Source organism: Anabas testudineus, chromosome 16 (genome assembly GCF_900324465.2).
Source record: "Anabas testudineus chromosome 16, fAnaTes1.2, whole genome shotgun sequence".
NCBI lineage: Eukaryota > Metazoa > Chordata > Actinopteri > Anabantiformes > Anabantidae > Anabas > Anabas testudineus.
Window position 1 is genome coordinate 7,914,088 of NC_046625.1, and position 18,800 is coordinate 7,932,887.

At 40.0% G+C, this 18,800-nt stretch overlaps 3 protein-coding genes across 3 annotated transcripts; 2 read left to right on the forward strand and 1 right to left on the reverse strand.

Annotated features, from left to right (window-relative positions):
* Positions 1–154: 154 nt before the first annotated feature.
* rab42b (RAB42, member RAS oncogene family) lies at positions 155–4,060 on the forward strand. Its single transcript, XM_026370974.1, has 3 exons — positions 155–475; positions 661–883; positions 1,863–4,060. The coding sequence occupies exons 1-3, from the start codon at positions 373–375 to the stop codon at positions 2,311–2,313; spliced, it is 777 nt and encodes a 258-aa protein (XP_026226759.1). The 5' UTR covers positions 155–372; the 3' UTR covers positions 2,314–4,060.
* Positions 3,881–7,290, reverse strand: taf12 (TAF12 RNA polymerase II, TATA box binding protein (TBP)-associated factor). Its single transcript, XM_026370975.1, has 6 exons — positions 7,133–7,290; positions 6,095–6,324; positions 5,485–5,562; positions 5,054–5,168; positions 4,441–4,529; positions 3,881–4,256 (listed from the first exon to the last, which is right to left on the reverse strand). Exons 2-6 carry the CDS (start codon positions 6,173–6,175, stop codon positions 4,221–4,223), a joined length of 399 nt encoding a protein of 132 aa, XP_026226760.1. The 5' UTR covers positions 6,176–6,324; positions 7,133–7,290; the 3' UTR covers positions 3,881–4,220.
* Positions 7,291–8,788: 1,498 nt separating this feature from the next.
* Positions 8,789–17,642, forward strand: si:ch211-79k12.1 (immunoglobulin domain-containing protein). Its single transcript, XM_026371923.1, has 7 exons — positions 8,789–8,946; positions 9,585–9,706; positions 10,390–10,588; positions 11,673–11,818; positions 13,836–13,977; positions 15,735–15,879; positions 16,910–17,642. Exons 1-7 carry the CDS (start codon positions 8,895–8,897, stop codon positions 16,995–16,997), a joined length of 894 nt encoding a protein of 297 aa, XP_026227708.1. The 5' UTR covers positions 8,789–8,894; the 3' UTR covers positions 16,998–17,642.
* The last annotated feature ends 1,158 nt before the right edge of the window (positions 17,643–18,800 follow it).

Sequence of the window (18,800 nt, forward strand, 5' to 3'; positions counted from 1 at the left end):
ACGGTGTAGTTAAGAGTTGGTGACAGTAGGAAACTAAAACCTTTCCCTCGGTACGGTGTGAAATGCAGCTACTGCTTCCTTCTAATCCTCCCCCTTTTCTCTCCCAAGTCTGACCCTCCCTTCCTACAGTAGCCCTCCCCATGTTCTCCTGTTCCTGCCCCTCCTTTTGTCAAGTATCAACAAGCCAACTTAAAAGTCCACACCCCTGCACAGCACACTCATGCACATGCACAACTGAAGCGATATTGGGAACTACTTTTTGTGTGACAGATTTTGTTTTACATACCTGCTCGTGTATAGGATTTAAGGAGCTATTATGGGAATGAGAATGAGAGACTTGGTTGGCAACTATCAAATGCTTAGAAGTGTGGGATGACCACAGCCACAGATTGCACGACTTATTGTGAGATTAATGAGGAGTGGCTGCTGTGTTTGTTTCTCAACATCTGGAGCGTCGTATATAGGGAACCAGCTGGTGAGTAATTGGCTTCATCTCTTTCTCCACACCTCCTTGGTACCATGTAGGCTCTTCACTCTACTCCTCTTTAAACATTTGCTAACCTGTCATACAACTTTATTCAAAATTCCTGCACTGTGTATGATATTTCTTTTCCCAGAAGTCCTCTACAATTAATTTCATCTCTGCTTTCTCACCTCCAGCAACAATGGACTTGACTTTGTGGCAGTACCAGTTCAGGATCATCATGCTGGGGGACTCCACAGTGGGCAAGTCCTCCCTCCTGAAGCGCTACACTGAGGATTTGTTCCTGGAGTCCATCAACCAGACAGTAGGTGTAGATTTCTATGTTCACTTCCTGGAGGTGGAGCCGGGAGTTCGTGTCAAACTCCAGTTCTGGGACACAGCTGGACAGGAGAGGTTCAGGTGAGGATAAACTCACTGTTGTGATTGGAATTTGGAAAAAGGAACCCGTGTTCGGGACTGACTGGTACGGTCATAGCTTAACACCTCTGCAGTAGACGAGTAGACGCCTGGATATGATGATATGATAATATACAAAACCTGCTCAACATATCTTTATGCAGCAGGTCTGATGGCACAGTTCAGTGCCTCCTTAAAATAGAAACAGAAACCCTTTTCTTCTGATAAACACTATAGAGGTTCCTGGTGTACATGCAAATACTAGCCAAATAAACTACTACCACTTACTACCTTCATACCAGAACTATTCGTCAGTACATGCTTTCAGCTATGTCATCATCATAAGATCAGCTTACAGTGTTTACAGAGAACGCACCGTGTTTAATGCTTAAAGTGGCGAAGGCAGATCTTTGAAAAGGCATTCTCCATGCTCAGCATATTTAATGAAAAAAAAAACAACAAACTTGGAGCAACATGTTTGAGTCTGTCTCAAAATTCATTATTTCACTTCTCCAGTTGAATGAACTGTAGCAAATTGCAGACTGCCTGTTTGTGTTTACCTCCTCTCTCTGTGGTATCTGTAGCCGACTAATCCCACGAGTCAGCTAAAAGCTATGGCAAATCAGGTTTGTTTTCATAAAGAAGTGTTCTAATGAAGAAGCAAGTTTTCACCAACTGGCGGCTGGAATGATTCTTTGCTAAGCCTTGCATACATTCATGCCTTTTGAAAGTTTCACGATTATGGTGCAAAAATAGTGGTTATCAGTTTCTTACAAAGAGGCAGACTCTGTCAATCTGCTTATCTAAAACAGCTTAACTCAAACAACACAGAAATTCAGCCCATTATTTGCTCACTGGAACAGGAAATAAGATGGTAGCAAAGTCTGAACTCTGCACATGCCCAGGATGGGTTTTAGTTGTTTTGTGTTGAAATATCAAACGTCATCCCTTTCTCTTCCCTCTGTCTCTTTTCTATTCTCAGGTCAGTGACTCGCTCATATTATCGCAACTCAGTAGGAGGCCTGCTGGTGTTTGACATGACCAACCGAGCCTCCTTTGAACACATTAAGGAGTGGCATAAAGAGGTGTGTGAACGGGTGCAGCCACATAGGGTTCTGTTTGTCCTGGTGGGCCAAAAGAGTGACCAGGAGGAACAAGGGGAACGAGTGGTGAGTCGAGAAGAAGCTGAGAAACTGGCCGGACAGTTGGGAGTGCCCTACGTGGAGGCGTCCGCCAAGACAGGCCAGAATGTGAAGCAGTCCTTCGAGCTCCTTGCTCGACGGGTCTACCAGGGTCTTTTGAGTGGAGAAGTAGAGCTGCAAGAGGGCTGGGATGGAGTCAAGTGCGCTGCGCCGCAGGCACTGCAGTTACACAGAGCCAGTCTGGCTCAGCTGAGCACCCCCCCCAAGAACAGCAAGAAGTGCTGCGGGTAAACTGTGGATTGGAAATGGTCACCCATGTGCACTTCAGTTGCTGTAGAGAAACTGAACAGCAGGGTCCTGGGGAGTCTGATTGATGACAATTTATTGCAATGTGTGAACTCCATGAAACATACTGATTTCAAATGCAGTTTTTGCACCTTTGTTATGAAGATCCTTCCAAACCTATTGAGCATTGTACGTGACCGATTTGCTGAAACATTCTGTGAGAGATTCTAAAGATCAAATTCATAGCTGGAGCTTTTTCTTCTGTCAGTTTAATAGGTCCTTAAGATGCAACTTTGTCACTCTACAGATTTTGAGACCTATGCTGGAAAAGTGGCTCCCAACCTTTACACGTCTGAATCACCCAATGAGAGATCTACAACATACATCACATTTGTCTTTTCTGTTTATCTCTTACAAAGACCCATTTAATGTAAATGTATCCACCCTAATGTTCTGTATGACTTATAATACAAGAAATACATGGTCTAATTTCGAGGGGTGAGAACCCAAGAAGGTTGGGAGCCACTGTACCTCAAGGACAATGCGATTTTTCCTGAGAACCTATTTATGAATATAAATATGTCTTGTAAGTGTTGCTGGTTGTGTCCATAATTGGCAGTAGTGAAGATTTTGAGTTCTGTTGTTGAGATTCAGGGCATCACTGCGGGCCTTTATTTGAATTAATCTTTTTTCTGAGTAGTTGTCTGAAAATGGCTTTACTAATAATTGCACAGCATCCTGCAAGAGAATGATTGTTTCCAGGTGCTGTTGTTGAAATTAATTAAATGAACACTCAAGGGAGCCTCTGGATATAACTGTTTTGAAATGTTGTGGCCAAATGAACAGTCTCCTGTGTTTCTGCAACTGAAATGCAGACATTTTGTTTAAAGGTACCCAAATACTTTTCTGACACACTGTTAACTGTCATATTAGTTTGCCTGCTTGGTTCACATCAAGTAAAATGACATTTTATTATTTTTTATTATCATTTTGCCTTGGCTTGTCCCTTCAGAACTTAATGTAAAGTACTGTGGTAAAAAAACAGGTGGTTTGTAAAATGGCTTTCAGACATAAATATGGTGAATGACTTGTAAATTAATGCCAATAAGTGAATTTAATTACAGCCGTCAATGTGATGTGGAACCGTTGATTTAACTTAAGTGTGGCAGTAAAAGCCAAATTCCGAAACTTTTTTATTTTTGGTGAAAATTCAACATATGGAAAGCAATTTTCTAAATAAGACAATATTAAAAATTAAATTTACAATGGCTGATATAAATGTATTAATGTAATAAAACATACTGAATTCACTAACAATATACAACAGCACATACAATAAAGGCAAAGCACGACTGTATTTCTTCCTACCATTTACGTTATGGAAGTTTTCTAAACGCTCATTGTTTAAAAAATGTATTGTTTGATTAGAGTGTTCAAACTGAAGCACTAATATCAGTACAAGAGTTCTGATTATCCATGATTGCTAACACTAAAGTCTTTTTAAAGAGGCAGATGGATTAGTAACATCACAACCAAAGGTTCTAAGGTATCAAAAGGCATAGTGGTCACGATCCATAAGAAGTATTCCAGTAAATGTTTATTGACAAAAATTAAATCAATAGAGTTTTGCCAGACTTAGCTCAATGGCAACAAATCAGAATCAGAGACAAGATGAGATTTACATTACTGTGTGCTGGGGCTGGCAAAATACATACGAAGACCATGAAACACTAATGTCCAAAACAAAAAACAACAACAAAAACAAACCCAAACAAATAAAAGCAAAACAATTTTTTTTTTCCATTTGTTAAAAAAAAAAAAAAAAAAAATCCTAGAAAACCAAACCAAAACAATAACAAAAAACAGACAAACGGAAATACAGACTTGGCTCTACATATTAGTGTACAGGCTTGCTACTTTTTGGTCGTCTTGCGGATCAGTGCCATTCTCTGGATGGGAAAAAAAGCAAAATGTCAGGCCCTCTGTGCTGTTATGTTCCTTCCAACACAAGCCAAATCAATAATATTGATGAATACAAAACTAATAATCAGCCGCGTCATGTTTCTCAACCTGTGCAAGAATACACGTTCCATTAACAAGTAGCTAACAGAAACAAAGTCTTCTATGACTCACCTGTTTATGAGCCTCTGTGGTGCAAGCCTTCTTGAACGGCCGAATCTCATCTGAGCCATAACCAGGAATCCACATGTTCCACTGGCGCTCTGAGAAAAAGAATTGCATAATCTCAGAGAGGCAATACTGAAACCTTGCAGCACACTCAGAGACATCAAACACTTTAAAACAAGAACATTTGCTGTCAGGGTCATAATTATTCATACAGTAACTATCACATCTACTGCAATTTACCGTCCATATCATTCACAAAAATCTTTATACTGTATGGTTTTAGGGCTAAAAAACAAATCATTCCAACTTGCATCACTGCCTTGACCAACCCTATTCTGTAATGTTCTGTTTGTGTTTTAAGATGACAATAGATCCATGACAGTTTTACTTCAGGATGCTGTCAGACGTTTTGCACAGCTTAAAATGAATAATGCTCTTATCTTTAAAAGTCAGAACTGGAAAAGTAAGATGGACTATAGTTCTAGCCAGGGTGACCATTGTTAGCAGGTAAGACAGAAATGCTAATGGTAGTATATTACTACAGCTTTTACTGTTCATGTGCAAGACAACCATCAGTTTTAAAGTTGTGGTTAGAGAGGTTCCTCTGACGAAAACTTACCAAGATGTAATTGAACATCCTTCACCTCCAAGGTGTTGGACTTGCGATGACGTGCCAGTTGACAGGCCGCTGTCACTACGCTCTCTATAAAGTCATCTGCAATTTGAAGCAGCATCTGAGAAGACACGGGCACACACAAGCATTTTGAAAATCCATCAATCGAACTCCAGAAAGGAAAACATTTTACAATTGCTGTAAAGTCCCTCATGTTTTCAGCTACTCACATCATTTATCATGCAGCCAGGCTTTCAGTAGAATAATGTTTCCAAATGATGGATGTGGCAGTAAGTTATGGAAGCTTTAGAGCAACAACAGCATGCAAGATGCAAGTGATATCAACTTCACAGAGAAGATGCCATTGTGGCTTAAGTTTACTCTGTATTTAATAGTACAATGTTCATTTGAAACTGCAGTTTAAACCACACACAGACCTCCTCAACATCCTCGTCCAGCTGCTCATTTGGATCAATCTCTCTCACCAGGTCTTGCAGTTTCTTCTTAGTTAGCACCTGGAAAGAAATCATCGATTCATTCTGTGTACCCTCTAGAGTAGTCCAATGGTAGCCTGACATGCAAAATGACTTTACACCAGATGTTGTTCCATTTCCTATATTTAGTTAATGGCCCAAGAAAAGGTGTTACAGGTTCAAAACATAGTTAGAAGACTTATATTTATAAAAGATTGTACATACAAAAATCTAATGTTTAAGATATCCAAGGCAGACAATACTGAAAACCACAACATATAATAGCACACTAACCAAAGTATAGAAAACAAGATATAAACTGAAGGAAATTTCACAATTGAACTGTCCGACATTTTAAGCAGGTTACAAATTACTTAGGGTTTGTAAGCTGTTTGACAGAATAATGCACACCCTGTGTTTTTAACAAAGAACTACAATGACTCTACATGGATATTAAGTATATGTACCCCTAATAGGGCAGTTATTCTCTGTCCATGTCTGAGGTTTTCCAGACAGCAAGTCAGTGGGGGTATATACAGATGTTTTTTAATTTGGTGATTAAAAATGGACTAACCTGAGATCCTTCAGGGCTACTTCTGCCAGCAGGGCCAGGGGCAGTCAAAATCTTAATAGCTGTTGTGGTGCTGTTAGCCATACTGGTGGCCACAGGAAAAATGAAGAGACTCTGGAGTTTAACAAAACTGCTGTGTCTTGTCTTTGCGTATATATGCGTATGAGTCCTGCGTGTCCAAGATGTAAACAGGAGCAATGGATTATCTTTTAACAGGGACCACGTCTGTAGATCTGGATTAAAAAAACAGAAATGAAAGTTATTTATTAAGTACGTATTCAATTTACAATTAACACTGGCAATGACAGCAAACGGGTTGATAGACATCCCTAATCTTTATGAGACAGTCTTTAATCATTATTTTACATCATTTTACTTTGTTCTATTTTTTTTTCTCCGACCTAATAATAATGACAATATCTCTAAAAAACACATAGACTCTGAAGAATCTGGATGATTAGATATTCACCACGATGAATGTTAACTGAGCTGCATAAGTTGCTCGTTTCTAAATCAAAACAAATCCGTCGGCCCACCGGATAGTAAACAGAGTAGCCACTTAGCAATCAGGTAATAATTTGGATTTTATCGTGTAGCAGACAAAGTATTTTTTCACCCCAAATAGTAATTCTAAAGATAACATGAAACGATCGCTCAGTGTTTTAAATTATTCCTGGGCTTCAAAAATATTTGGGCTTCATTAACTTTTACACGACCTGATGTTATGAGAACCGAATGTATGCTAACAGCTACTACATGACCAAAAGCTACACACTGGAGCTTAGCCGTAGAGCAGTGCTATTGGACCTAATAAAAATGCTAACTAAATTAATAAAGCACCAAATATAGAAATTTCAACAAATAAAGCGACAGAATAAAACGCCGACGCTAACATCATAGTATTTGCTGAAAACAATAGCTACTAACAAGCTTTGACGTTAGCCGAACAGGCTAACACTAGCAGCAAGCTAATCTAGCGGTACGGGTTTAACCAGCTTTGTGTGTTGCATCTTGAATTTACGCGTTAAATAGCCTACTCACCAAAATTAAACAAACACTATCTGTCCATGTTTCGACAGCACTGAGACGACAATGTCTGACTTGAATACAAACAAACACGGTTTCAGGTTGCCTCTGCTCAGCTACAAACAAGGCAGCTAAGGTATTTTCGGTACTTCCGGTTAGCTTTTGCCTACTTCCTGTTTCAACATGGCGCCTCTACTGTGCCCCCTGCTGGTCAAACCACTCCTCGACGTCTCCATCTGTCCATGCTGAGTCGAAATGGATGCGGTGCAGCGAACTATGATGAGACTATGATGCAAAGACAGATTTAGTTGGCAAAAGTTAAGCTGATATATATATTCATTCTGTGCTAGTTCGTTGTAAAGTGGTGTTATAACAACTTGATATTAGCTTTTTGTACGGAGCAATAAATTAACACACAGAAAACCTCGGGCAAGGTTGTATTATTCATTATATCATAGGAGAAAAGTAAGCCTGCAACCAACAATTATTTTTACAATCCATACATCTTATAGTTATTTTCCTTAATAATTAACTGATTGTTAAGGTAGAATGGCCATAATTTGCCCTGAAGCCAAAGTTAACACATTCAGATTGCGTCTTTTGTCTGAAGAACAGTCAGAACAAAGAGACAAGGGAGAAAAAAGAAATCACATTTCAGAAGCTGGTAGTGTAATTATGCAAGCTTACTTTTATTATTAATATAATCTTAATAATCGCCATATATTCTTTATGCAGAAATAATACGAAAAAGGTGAATTGTGTTAGATTGCATGGAAATAAGAGACCGCTTTTTATAATTAAATTATACCATAATAAAATTTGAAACTGCGAGAGCTTTTTGAAAAGTATGATTTGAAATTAAATATGGAATTAAGGTGAAGACCCTTTTTTCCATAAGCTATGATCCTGGTAAGCCTCTGGGCACTTGTCGACAAATGGAAGATTGTTAATGTGCTCAGTTGACAAAACGGGAGAGTAATGTCTGGGTATGTTTTTATGTACATGATGCTTAAATATTTGACACTTTTCACTATTACTAATAACAGGCTATTATTGTATACCTGCAAGAAAAAGCCTTACCTGACGGGAAAAATGACTGAAAGTGAAATCGTATTTTGAGTGTTATATGTCACTCAGTTGCTCCTGTGAGCAATTTAAGCCAGTGTACAGTAAACTATCCCTGAGTCCTTGAATGTCTGCATAACAACTATCCAATTAAAAGTTGCAGCAAATGAAGCATAAACTGTTTATTCTGTAGGATATTACATATCACGCTGGGAAGTTGTGCAACACGTCAAGACACGAGTCAAAGTTAGGTGAAGTCCAGAAAAAAAAAAAAAAAAGAAAAACCTAACCTAACCTCAACAACAACAACAGCCAGCTCATAGCGAAACCATGATATGGTCGACCCACACTGGAGACAAATGACAAACGGGACGCGCATTTGATTATTGGCGCAGGAGCAGGTGCTTTATTTCCTATTTACATTTACAGTCCACAATATTTCAACTCATCAGAAAAGAAGCCGCAAGATCGTAGACACATATCAATGCTTATTATATCATTTATACCCGGCTCTGCGATGACTTGCATGGATACTTCCTCTGTGCTGTCATAGTTATAGAATAATTTGAATGCACTTCCTGAAAAACAAACATGAAAGCCACACCTCCTGCACCGATACAGATAAATCGAGAGCAAACTTTCATTTCAGGTTAGAAACTGCGTAGAGGTCCACACCGTGTGTTTTTTCCTGATTGTCAGACTGATTTCAGCCATGAAAGCACTTCTTCTTGTTGCTGTGATCGCCCTCATTCAGGGCAGTTATGGTAAATATGACTTTTGTTGTTATCTCCTCTAAAAACTTCATTTTCTTCCTCATCTGAACCAACCTATTGGTTTATTGTTCAAAACTGGCTCTGAATTTATTTCTCACAAATTTATTACTTCTGTTAATGCTCCTGGGATTTGTCTACTTCCTTGTTTTTCTGCTTGCTTCCCTGTCTGTCTCTGTGTCCTCTAGAGGACATGCTTTATTTTTCTCTCTGTCACACTGATGGGTCTCCCCTGGTGGTTACACCACTGATAATAAAATAGCAAATGCTGGCAGAATTATGAAAACAGTGTCATGAAGAACTGTTAAATATTTTGATGTATGTAAAATATGCTGAAGCCAACGTCATATTAACTTGTTATTTGTATTGCATAGTCGTACTTAAAGTGAAAGAAAATATGACTCTGTTATTTCTGGTGGCAGTAAAGTGGAAAAACCTGTTGCTGGCCATGATGATGTTTGAGAAGTGGCAGTTTTCCAGCAGGCACCTGAAACAAATGTCAGGAAATGGGGCTTGTTTTGAAAGTGTTGCCCATAACAGCCTCTAGATCCCAGTGCAGATCAACGCGCCTTCTCTCCATCTATTCATGTTGGGATCAATAACGCTTATCTCTAATCTCTGTCCACATGCAGCCACTTTGCTCATTAAAGGGCCAACCGAGCCGGTTCTGGAGGGACAGACTGTCACACTGGAGTGTCTGTACTCAGACTCTGAATTCAACATCAGCCAGGTCCGGTTTGAGGTCTTCTCCAAGGTGAGCGGTGGGAACAAACGGGTGGGTGGGTGTGAGAGGGAACAGAGGAAAGAAGTGGTTTCAAAGTTCAGGATCCCCTTCTCACCATTAGTTGGCTTTGTTTATAACACAAGGCAGTGGTGGTACGAAAGGTCAAAATCCTGAATTATTTATTGTTATTGTTGGAGGATTTTATTCTGTGTGTTTCTTTAACCACTGAATAATTTAATTGTTATGTCTTCATGTAAATGAATACTGGGCATTAACATGGGATGTTACATAACATTTATATAGAATATAGATGAATAACTGCTCTATGTAAACAACACATCAAACAGCTGACAGCAGTTCTTGATGTGGAGTTTAGCACGATGACTAATGGATTTTAGAAAAATGATAAAATATAACTGATCAAAATGCTCTTCACAGAAATGTAATGCGTTTGTGTCACTTTTAGGATAACTCTAGATTCTGCTCCAAAGTCCTTAAAGTATCAAGACCAGCAAAGATCAACAACGGTCATCAACAACAACGACTAAATATAATTAAAAAACTGTGATGTTTATTTTTTTCTCTAATCAAACATGTTTTTCCCAATTGATCATTCTCTAAACCTAATAAGCTTTCTTAACTGTCATATTGGAGACATTAAATTACAGCCTCTCTTATTTTTACTTTTCTTTCTTTCCTTGTTCCTCATCCAGTACATGAAAAGGTGGCATCCCGTTTATGAGCGATCTTGGTGTTACTATTCAACGGTGGTTGAGCAGCTAGCAGACAGTCTAGTCCTGTCTATCCCCCACGCAGGAAGGTTCTTTGAGGGGCCCTACCGCTGTGTGTCTGATGCCGAAAATGTGACTGCGCCAGACAATGCATCCGAGCCGCTGGGCTTCAAAGTACACTGTGAGTTCCTGGGTTGATATGAGTTGCAATAGGGCTATCAGTGTATTATTATATCAGCGTGACAGTGTATTTCCTTTTTGTCAAACAAAAAAGCCTTAGATATTTCTTGTAGTCTGTGTGCTGCAGAGGTCAAAGACATTCCTGCATACATTTTGCATTCAACTAGATAAATCTGTGACTGGAAAATAGGATACACTGTTCCTGAGTGTCACTTACCAGCATTGGAAACGAATGGCATAGCTGAGAATACCGAACATTACTAACAAAAAAGCAGGCATGGAAAACACTAAATCTACATTGGTAAACAGTTTAGGTGGAAAAACTGAACAGTGCAACTTTAAAACCTTGCAATTTTCCTCATAATTTCAACCCGCAGGAGGTAAAGACAATTTTTCATACACTGTGGACACTGCTTTATTCACAGTGGGAGATAGAAAAACACATTAATAGTTAATAACACAAGACATATCTATGCAACACAGTAACAGACAGTACCCAGCAAAACACAAAAGCACTGATCCAATACAAACGCTATGTTACCTGTGATTTTTTATTTTTTAAACCGAGTCCTATCTTTGTAAAATACGGAGTTGCATGAAACAGCATCCGTGGCGTGGCTTGAGATTATCAGTGTCCTCTATCATCTCAGTGGCCATCAAATCGACTGTAATGCTGTTTGATAGGCTCCTCAGTCTCATGGGGGGAATCAATAAGAGGCAAAGATTAGAATGGACTAAAGGACTGAAGGGAGAGAAGCCAGGAGCTGGATGAACGCTGGCCATCTATTGAGATGGAAGAGAAAATGAGTCATTATTCACAACACTGCCTCTCTAAAGACTTCGATAAGATGAAGCCTATTATCATCGTTATTGATTGCTTGGTACAGTCTGTACCACAGGGAGGCATTCAAACTTAAGCGTATAGACTCAATTATACTTAAAAGATCTGAGTGTTTACCAGCTGCCATCACTGAGAGCATATGTTCAGTCACGTCCCAAACTCTCGCCGAGGTAGCTTCAGCGCGTATTAGGATCTTTGCCTCATTAATGCCCGATCATGCTTCCTCATTCCCACTGCATTTTAGATATGGCTGAGGTGTCTCTGTCCAGGGAGGGCTACACCAACTTCCTGGGTGTCCCAGAGGAGCTGAAGGTGCAACAAGGGGATGATGTTGTGTTGAAGTGCTCTGCCAGTTCATCAGAGGAGCCAAGGTACTTCTGGCACAAAGAGGTGAGAAAGCCTGGGGAATGTGCAGTGTCCTCCACATGCTTTTGGAAAGTTTTCTCTCTCCAGCTCCCTCCCTCCACTTTTCATGCGACCTCTTTATTTTTTTTCCTGTCTTTGTTTTCCTTCTGGACTCTCCTGGCTTTGTTCGAGCATTCTTCTAATTTTCTCTCCTATTGGAGCATGTCTCGGTTTGTCTCTGACTTTCTCAAGCCACTTGTTTCCCCCTCGCCCGTCATCTTTCGATCCTCTCCACAGAAGAAGTGCTCTGTGTTTAAGTGACCAGTTGGCTTAGGCCCACCACTCACTGGGGATTGCAGCTTGCCCTCTTACAGAGGATTAATAGTTTAATGAGGTCCAGACAAGAGCCAGTCAACCTGAAACTAATTATGTGGATAGATTTCTAATGATTTTTTTTATTGTTTGGTTAACCAACATTGAATTATTCAACTGGGCTCTTTGCTCAGCTAAGAAACCCTCGCCCGAGGGAAATTAAGGCATCTTAGTGTGAAATGCCAGTGTGACAACAGGCATGTAAAACAACATAAAGTTGATGATTTGAGATGCACCGTACCCTTATGGCGAGAAAGTGGTATTACACTTTCAAGGTGTCACCACTACCGCCACCAGCAGGTAACAGGTGTAATGAAGCAGTACTCTGTACTCTGTAGATACCTTGGGAACAGGCTTACATAATTGCTGAGTTTCCCCTTTTGTTATTTCTGTTGATAAGTTGGTTCGAGGTTAATATGCTTGTTAAAGGGTCACTGCTAATCCCGGTTTTAAATAGGCTTACAAGTCCAAATCCAATTCAGTGGACATTTTATACCGCTAATACTGTTTGTCCTCTCCACGTTCATATTTAACGCTTAAGGTTTGGGGTATTGTTTGTTGCTTATACACAACTGTCACTTTGACGTAATAATAACTATTCTCGGCATGTCTGACTGCTCTGTCACTGTACGCAGGTGGAATCATTCAGCACACCTACCGATCTATTTGTGCTCATTTGCAGTCACAGGACCTTTGGAAAAGTGAAATGTTCCCTTCAAGCATACGATAAGATGAGATGGAATGCTTGGTGGGAGTGTTTGTGTATGTAAATGTAACTTTCTGTGACGTCTATATTTGTGTGTAAGGCCGCTGTACGTATGACAGGAATGGATTTGGGGCAGAAAGTGGCATCAGAATGGCCCACTTTGACAGACAGGCACCATGGGCATATTGGCCCCCGGTAATGACAGCAGGACAGAGGCAGAAACGGGCCACTGCTTTGGGAGCCAGTGGATTTGCATACAAAATGCTGCTTTGGCCAGACCTGGCCTTTATGGGAAATCCTCTTAATTCAGATCCATTCAAATTGAAATGGACTTTCTTGGCAGGAGCTACAGCTCCCAGGAGCCAAATCATTTGCATGGTGTAATGTCTTTTTTTTTTTTTTACCCCCTTCTCCATGTTCGTTTGTTTTCCAATCCTTGTGTTTGGCCTATTATTTGTTTCCTCCTGTGTTGGGCTCTATCTCATAATAGTGCTGCTATTTTTGTGTCAACAATTCGTCCTGCTCCCTTGCCATCTCATTATGTGTTGTGTTAACAGTGTGTTGTTGCAGCATCATTCTTTGTGGATGATGGTCTTATCTTGCTTTATTGACTTGTGTCGATGTGTGTGTTCATTCATTGGGATTAACGCTCAGGTAAATACACTTCATTTATGACTTTGGGGACTTCTCTCTGAGTGCCACACACACAAAAATCCTCTGCATTTCTGGCTTTCCGTCTCTGACCTACAAACACTGCCAGTCTGTTTCTCCCTACCTTGTTGTATTTCACTCTGTGTCTTCAGCTAAAATAACACTTTCAGCATGCATTGTCTATCGGCCACCTCTCACATTCTTAACTAAGCACAGTTTTAACCTATATACATTCATTAATTCTCTCTAGAGTCTGCAAACATGTTTACTACATTTCTTTGTTTTGTTTCATTTGTTAATACTGTCTCGTCTGTATCTGTCTTTCCTTCTTAGGGTAGCGACTGGATCCTGCCTTCCTCTAAGCTGACACTGAAGAAGGTGACTGCATTGGACCAAGGACAGTACACCTGCATGGCTGAGCATTCTGTGGAGTCACTCAGCAAGAAACGCACCATCAGCATCACTGTGCTGCCTGGTAAGAAAAAAAATGTTTGATCTATCTGAACATGCCTGTTGTCGTTTGGACTGCCTGAGTCGAGAGGAGTTGTCTCCCACTGCCTGTTTCTAAAAACTGATGCGGTCTTTCTTCTTTCTTCTTGTAACTGTTGGGATTTTTAGCCGTCAACATTCCCTAAACAAAAACAAGAAATGTTATGTTCTGCTTCCTCTTCTATCAGCCACGGAAATGTGACCAGAAAGGTCAAGTGCACAACTAAAACATCATGAGCATTTGAGGAAATTGTCATCTGTGTGAAACCTTTAATGACGTAAATTTCTTAGGATGTGACACAAGCTTTCCATCTTCTGCAGAAATTATAAAAATGCAGAAGAGAGAATGTCTCAACAAAGAAAGGTAGTGACATTTATGAAAACAGCTCACGTTAAAAAAGGTGAAAAAGTCCCTAATGAAATTACCTCTAAAATGTCAAACCCTAACAGGTAAGATGATCATATTTGACATAGAATACATTTAAAAATCATACCAAATTGGCAACAACAGAGTTTCACTAACTGTAAAGGATAAAGGGATAATAAGAAATTATAAAAAGCAATGGAATTGTACCAGTTTCCTTTATCCTTTGACAAAAACATCAAATCAAACATCAGTAAACTCTAGATATTGTTAATTCTTTTGAAATTTAGAGGCACCCACAGGACTTTTTAACACCATCAGAAAGGAGACAGTTCATTAATAGATGATAATAATAATAAGTGAAAGCTTAAGTCCAGTTATCAGTTTTTTGTAGATGGATGTCGACGGAGTGACAGTTTGTTTTTGTCTGATTCGGTATGACAAGCTGTCTCATTTCTCATGAAACATGGCGATTGTATTTAAGAGGAGGACTAATTTCATTACAAATTCATTATAGCTAATCCAATTTACAACACTTCATCTGTCTTCATCATCTTTACCAGTGACCTGTGAGATGACTGCACTGTGTTCATGCACTGTGATTTTTAAACGGCGTCCTCTCACCCAGTAGAATTCATAAGCCTTGTGATTTCAATCGTAGAAATTACGCAACCTCTAAAAATGCAATTAAGCCAATGCGTGTTATTTATTATGGTAGAGTTATCTTATTACTGCTGAAATTGACTCATTGGTCACTGTGCTCCACAGTGTCTCTAGTATCTTCTCTGAAGCACTTGTACTAATTAAAAAGGTAATAATTTCTAGATGCTGGAATAATGTTTGCTCATCCCTAAAGGTATGGTGAGCAAATGTTGCATGTCACTGTTGTTGCCTTGAAGTTGCTACAAACCTTCAGCAAGCATTCCTGGTAAAAACCCGTGCAACTTCAGCTGCCTGAGATATCCTCTTAACACAAGAAAATAATGCACATGTAATCAGACAATGCATGTGTTTGTAGCTGTGTCAAATCCTCATAACCTTAATTTTCAAAGTTGACTTTGTTGACTAGTTTAAAGAAAAGACGCCGAACTTAAGGTCCATGGAATCAGTTTTTTTTTAATTGCTATATTTAATTTCATTTAATTTAGCACATGAAAGGGAAACATGAATCAGCCAGACATCAGGCAGACTTCTTCAGGATCAGTGCTGCATGCAGGACTATAACCATTTGAACTCCAGGCTGACACTCTTGTCTTCCACAAACAAACAGGAGGTTGCCTTTAGAAGCTTTGCCTGGAGGCAGAAAGCTTGTAGTTTTGCTGATTTCATATTCTGTATGATGCATGTTTCCCTTCATGTCTGACTGATCTGTCCCGCAGAGAATGCACCATGGTATGAGTCTAGTAATGGCCGTCTCATTTTGATGACCTCGGCGGTGGCTACGGCTCTCGTGGTGTTCGTCCTCTCGATGAGTGTGTTCCTGTGCCGCAGGGCCAAGTACGCCAAGACCAGCAAGGGACCTATGTAAGAAACAACTGTCTCCGTGTTTGTTTGCTTGTATTTTATGTCAGTGAAGCACTTTTCTCTTTGCTTGGGATCTTCATATTAAATTATGTTCAGATTCTGATGGATAACATGCTCTGAATGTGAGTGAACATGTATTGGTGTTTGCGTCTGCATGTTTGTTTGATTTCTTCACAAAGCTTTATTCACTCTCGCCTTCCTATTTTCACTAACTCAGCTCCAGTCTCTCCCCTCCTGCAGCTTGACTTTATATTACAGATGTGGCTATTGCTGCAATATTTCATTCTGTCTCATGATCCAAGGCCATTTCAAATACAGAGTGTGTTTTTTTTTTCGCTAGCGTGCACCTTGGTGTATACTTCACTTTTCATCTGTGTGTGTTATGTATACCAAGTGTCCTTGCAAAAATCCTTTCCACACATGTGCAAACGAGTGTCTTTGTGCTTTTATGTGTGTTAAAAGGCATTATCCACACTGAATATTGAAGTCTGTCTCAGCAGATTTGACCTACTTGACCCCATTTTCGATCTCTTTCTTGGTCTCTCCTCTCCCATGAGTTTCCACACACTTTTTGCTTGTGAAAATGCTGGGCTAATAGCTTCAAGTTTGATTTTGTAATAGTTTATAAAGTATAATAAAGGCAGCAGCAATGTTAAGAGCATTAGTGAAGCTCCCATTAAACCCATGTGCCATCAAGATGTTAATGTGTATCATGACCTACAGCTCTACTCATTAACTCCTTTGATGTAGGGACTGATAATAGCATTTTCAAAACGCAGATTTTCTAGAAGATCCTGCTTTATAAATAACTTCAGTGTCTTCAGTAGGGCTGGTGGTGTAAAGGTTTAGTAAAGAGAGACAAAGAGCGAAAGAGAGACAAATGGACTTTCACATCAGTGGCCAGGTGTGGCTCCATTGCTCGGTTCTCGTCTATAATTTCCTCACTTATGATTTTCTACTGCCTACTGGGAGGTCGATATACTGATAATCATGCTCCTCTGTCTTTCTTTCCCTCTCTCTCTCTCCTCAGTGATGACCGGTCTCAGAAAAAGCCCATCTACAAAGCCAGTGTGGAGTCTCTGCCCTCCACCAGTGGAGACAAACAGCCTCTGGTGTGACTGCACAGGCTGATGGAAGGATGAAGAGACAAGGAAGATGGAGTGTGTGTGTGTGTGGGGGGGGGTACTTAAAGATGGTGTAGGGTTATGGATGCTCACATTGGGAGGGAGAAATGAAGGCAAAGAGGGATACTGGAAGACTGTGGCAAGAGCAAAATCACAACTGGTAACAAGCTTCGTGTAAAAAAAAAAAAAGCTGAAGGGCAAATGATTGCTTTAGAGGTGTAGAAGCTGCTTTTCCTGTGGGTGTAGACTGCAGTTATGCATCTTGGACAAAAAGGTGGGCAATTTTCTCTGCATTTATTCTGCATCTTGGAAAATAACCACATTCACAGCGAAACAATAAGTCAATGAGTCTTGTGTACTGAAAGTGCTGTAAAAACTCCACATGCAATTCTCTCCTTTCTTTTGCACACATAATTGCTCAGCTGTGTATTACCAATGAACCATTTGGGTGATAGGGCAAGGTTTTATTTTGGTGATTTGTTTCCCTTTCAGTCATTTTTTCAAAGCTGAACCAACTAAGAGCGTCTGAGGAAAATATTATAATAATCTCTTTACCGTGACAGCTCTCAAGCACATTGCACTCTACTATTTAATTTTCTGTACTTTTGATTTCTTTGATATTAAAGAGCTTTCAGAAAATATTATTTACTGTCATTCTGTGTGCCATTGATTTTGTTCCAGTTTAGAGATACAACAGAGGTTGGGGAGTATTGACAACGTGCTGAAAGTCGGACACACGTGCTCGCTTGGCCGCACATCTTCTCGATCCAATGCCATCTTGGGCTTGCATCAGCTTGTTTACCAACCTTCCCCTTCAGCCTGTAAGACCTTACTCTGAAGCGGTGACCTTTACTCAACTGTGCCTGTGCATGCTTGTGTTTTTTTTCCCCATCTGCCTGTAAGCACAAAACCCATTCTCACTCAGTTCGGCTCACAAACACACACATGAACTAAAGACCCACACTTACACAGAGTGAGAATAATTGTAAAGCTGGGTAACCTTGAAACTTTGCCAGCAAGAGAAGGCAAGGCTAGACACTGCCAGATCTGCTGGACAGGATCTGGTCTATTCTCACTGCCTCCCAAAACTACTATCACAGACCACAACTCCATCTTTTTAATTTTCTCCTCTGTTGCCTTGTAACCCTTAACACCATGCCAGAGCACCGACATATTATTACATATTACCTTAACCGTGTTCATAATGCTGAGAATTTCATTACACTTGTCTGTTGAAGTTATGTTGGGTTTTATGTGGTTTTATTATCGGTGTGTGGTTGACCGTAGGCCGTCGTTAATAATGGGCGAAGCGGCAGTTTAACAATGACACTCCATTAACGGGTGCATGCGCCACAGAGCACAGCCAGGATAATGTTATTAAACTGATTATTCAAACTCCCTGTACAGCCTTCCTCTGATGCAGCCATCCTTTGTCGAGCATTTTACAGACTCCCTGTATTTCTTTTCCAACTCTACAAACTTCTCCTTACTTTATGTCTTTAGGTCAGTTCCAAGAAAATAGAGACAACAGATAGAAAGTCGCTAACCAAAACAGAAAGACTTTTAAAAATGGTCACGCTCTGCAGAACAGAATACAATGTTGTAAATTTAAAGTGCCCTCCTGCATGTAAAATGCCAGTGAGCACCATTTTGTTTTGGCCTTTGAGTCAGTCATGAGTGAAACGCTGCATGCTCCCTAGTGGGCTTTCATCCAGTTGCCGAAAAAGACAAGATTATGTATCAGAAATTTCACACAGTGGAGCTGTCCCTGAAGTACATGGCTCCGTTTTGGAGGGA

Bases quoted from the DNA above. Each gene is read 5' to 3' on its own strand.
- rab42b (XM_026370974.1), top strand. From the start codon at position 373: ATGACCACAGCCACAGATTGCACGACTTATTGTGAGATTAATGAGGAG. The intron at 476-660 runs GTGAGTAATTGG...TCTCACCTCCAG, and splicing joins CGTATATAGGGAACCAGCTG to CAACAATGGACTTGACTTTG. The intron at 884-1,862 runs GTGAGGATAAAC...TTCTATTCTCAG, and splicing joins GCTGGACAGGAGAGGTTCAG to GTCAGTGACTCGCTCATATT.
- taf12 (XM_026370975.1), bottom strand. From the start codon at position 6,175: ATGGCTAACAGCACCACAACAGCTATTAAGATTTTGACTGCCCCTGGC. The intron at 5,169-5,484 runs GTCTGTGTGTGG...GTGTCTTCTCAG, and splicing joins TGGACGAGGATGTTGAGGAG to ATGCTGCTTCAAATTGCAGA. The intron at 4,257-4,440 runs GTGAGTCATAGA...TTTCCCATCCAG, and splicing joins CCACAGAGGCTCATAAACAG to AGAATGGCACTGATCCGCAA.
- si:ch211-79k12.1 (XM_026371923.1), top strand. From the start codon at position 8,895: ATGAAAGCACTTCTTCTTGTTGCTGTGATCGCCCTCATTCAGGGCAGT. The intron at 8,947-9,584 runs GTAAATATGACT...GTCCACATGCAG, and splicing joins CCTCATTCAGGGCAGTTATG to CCACTTTGCTCATTAAAGGG. The intron at 13,978-15,734 runs GTAAGAAAAAAA...TCTGTCCCGCAG, and splicing joins CAGCATCACTGTGCTGCCTG to AGAATGCACCATGGTATGAG.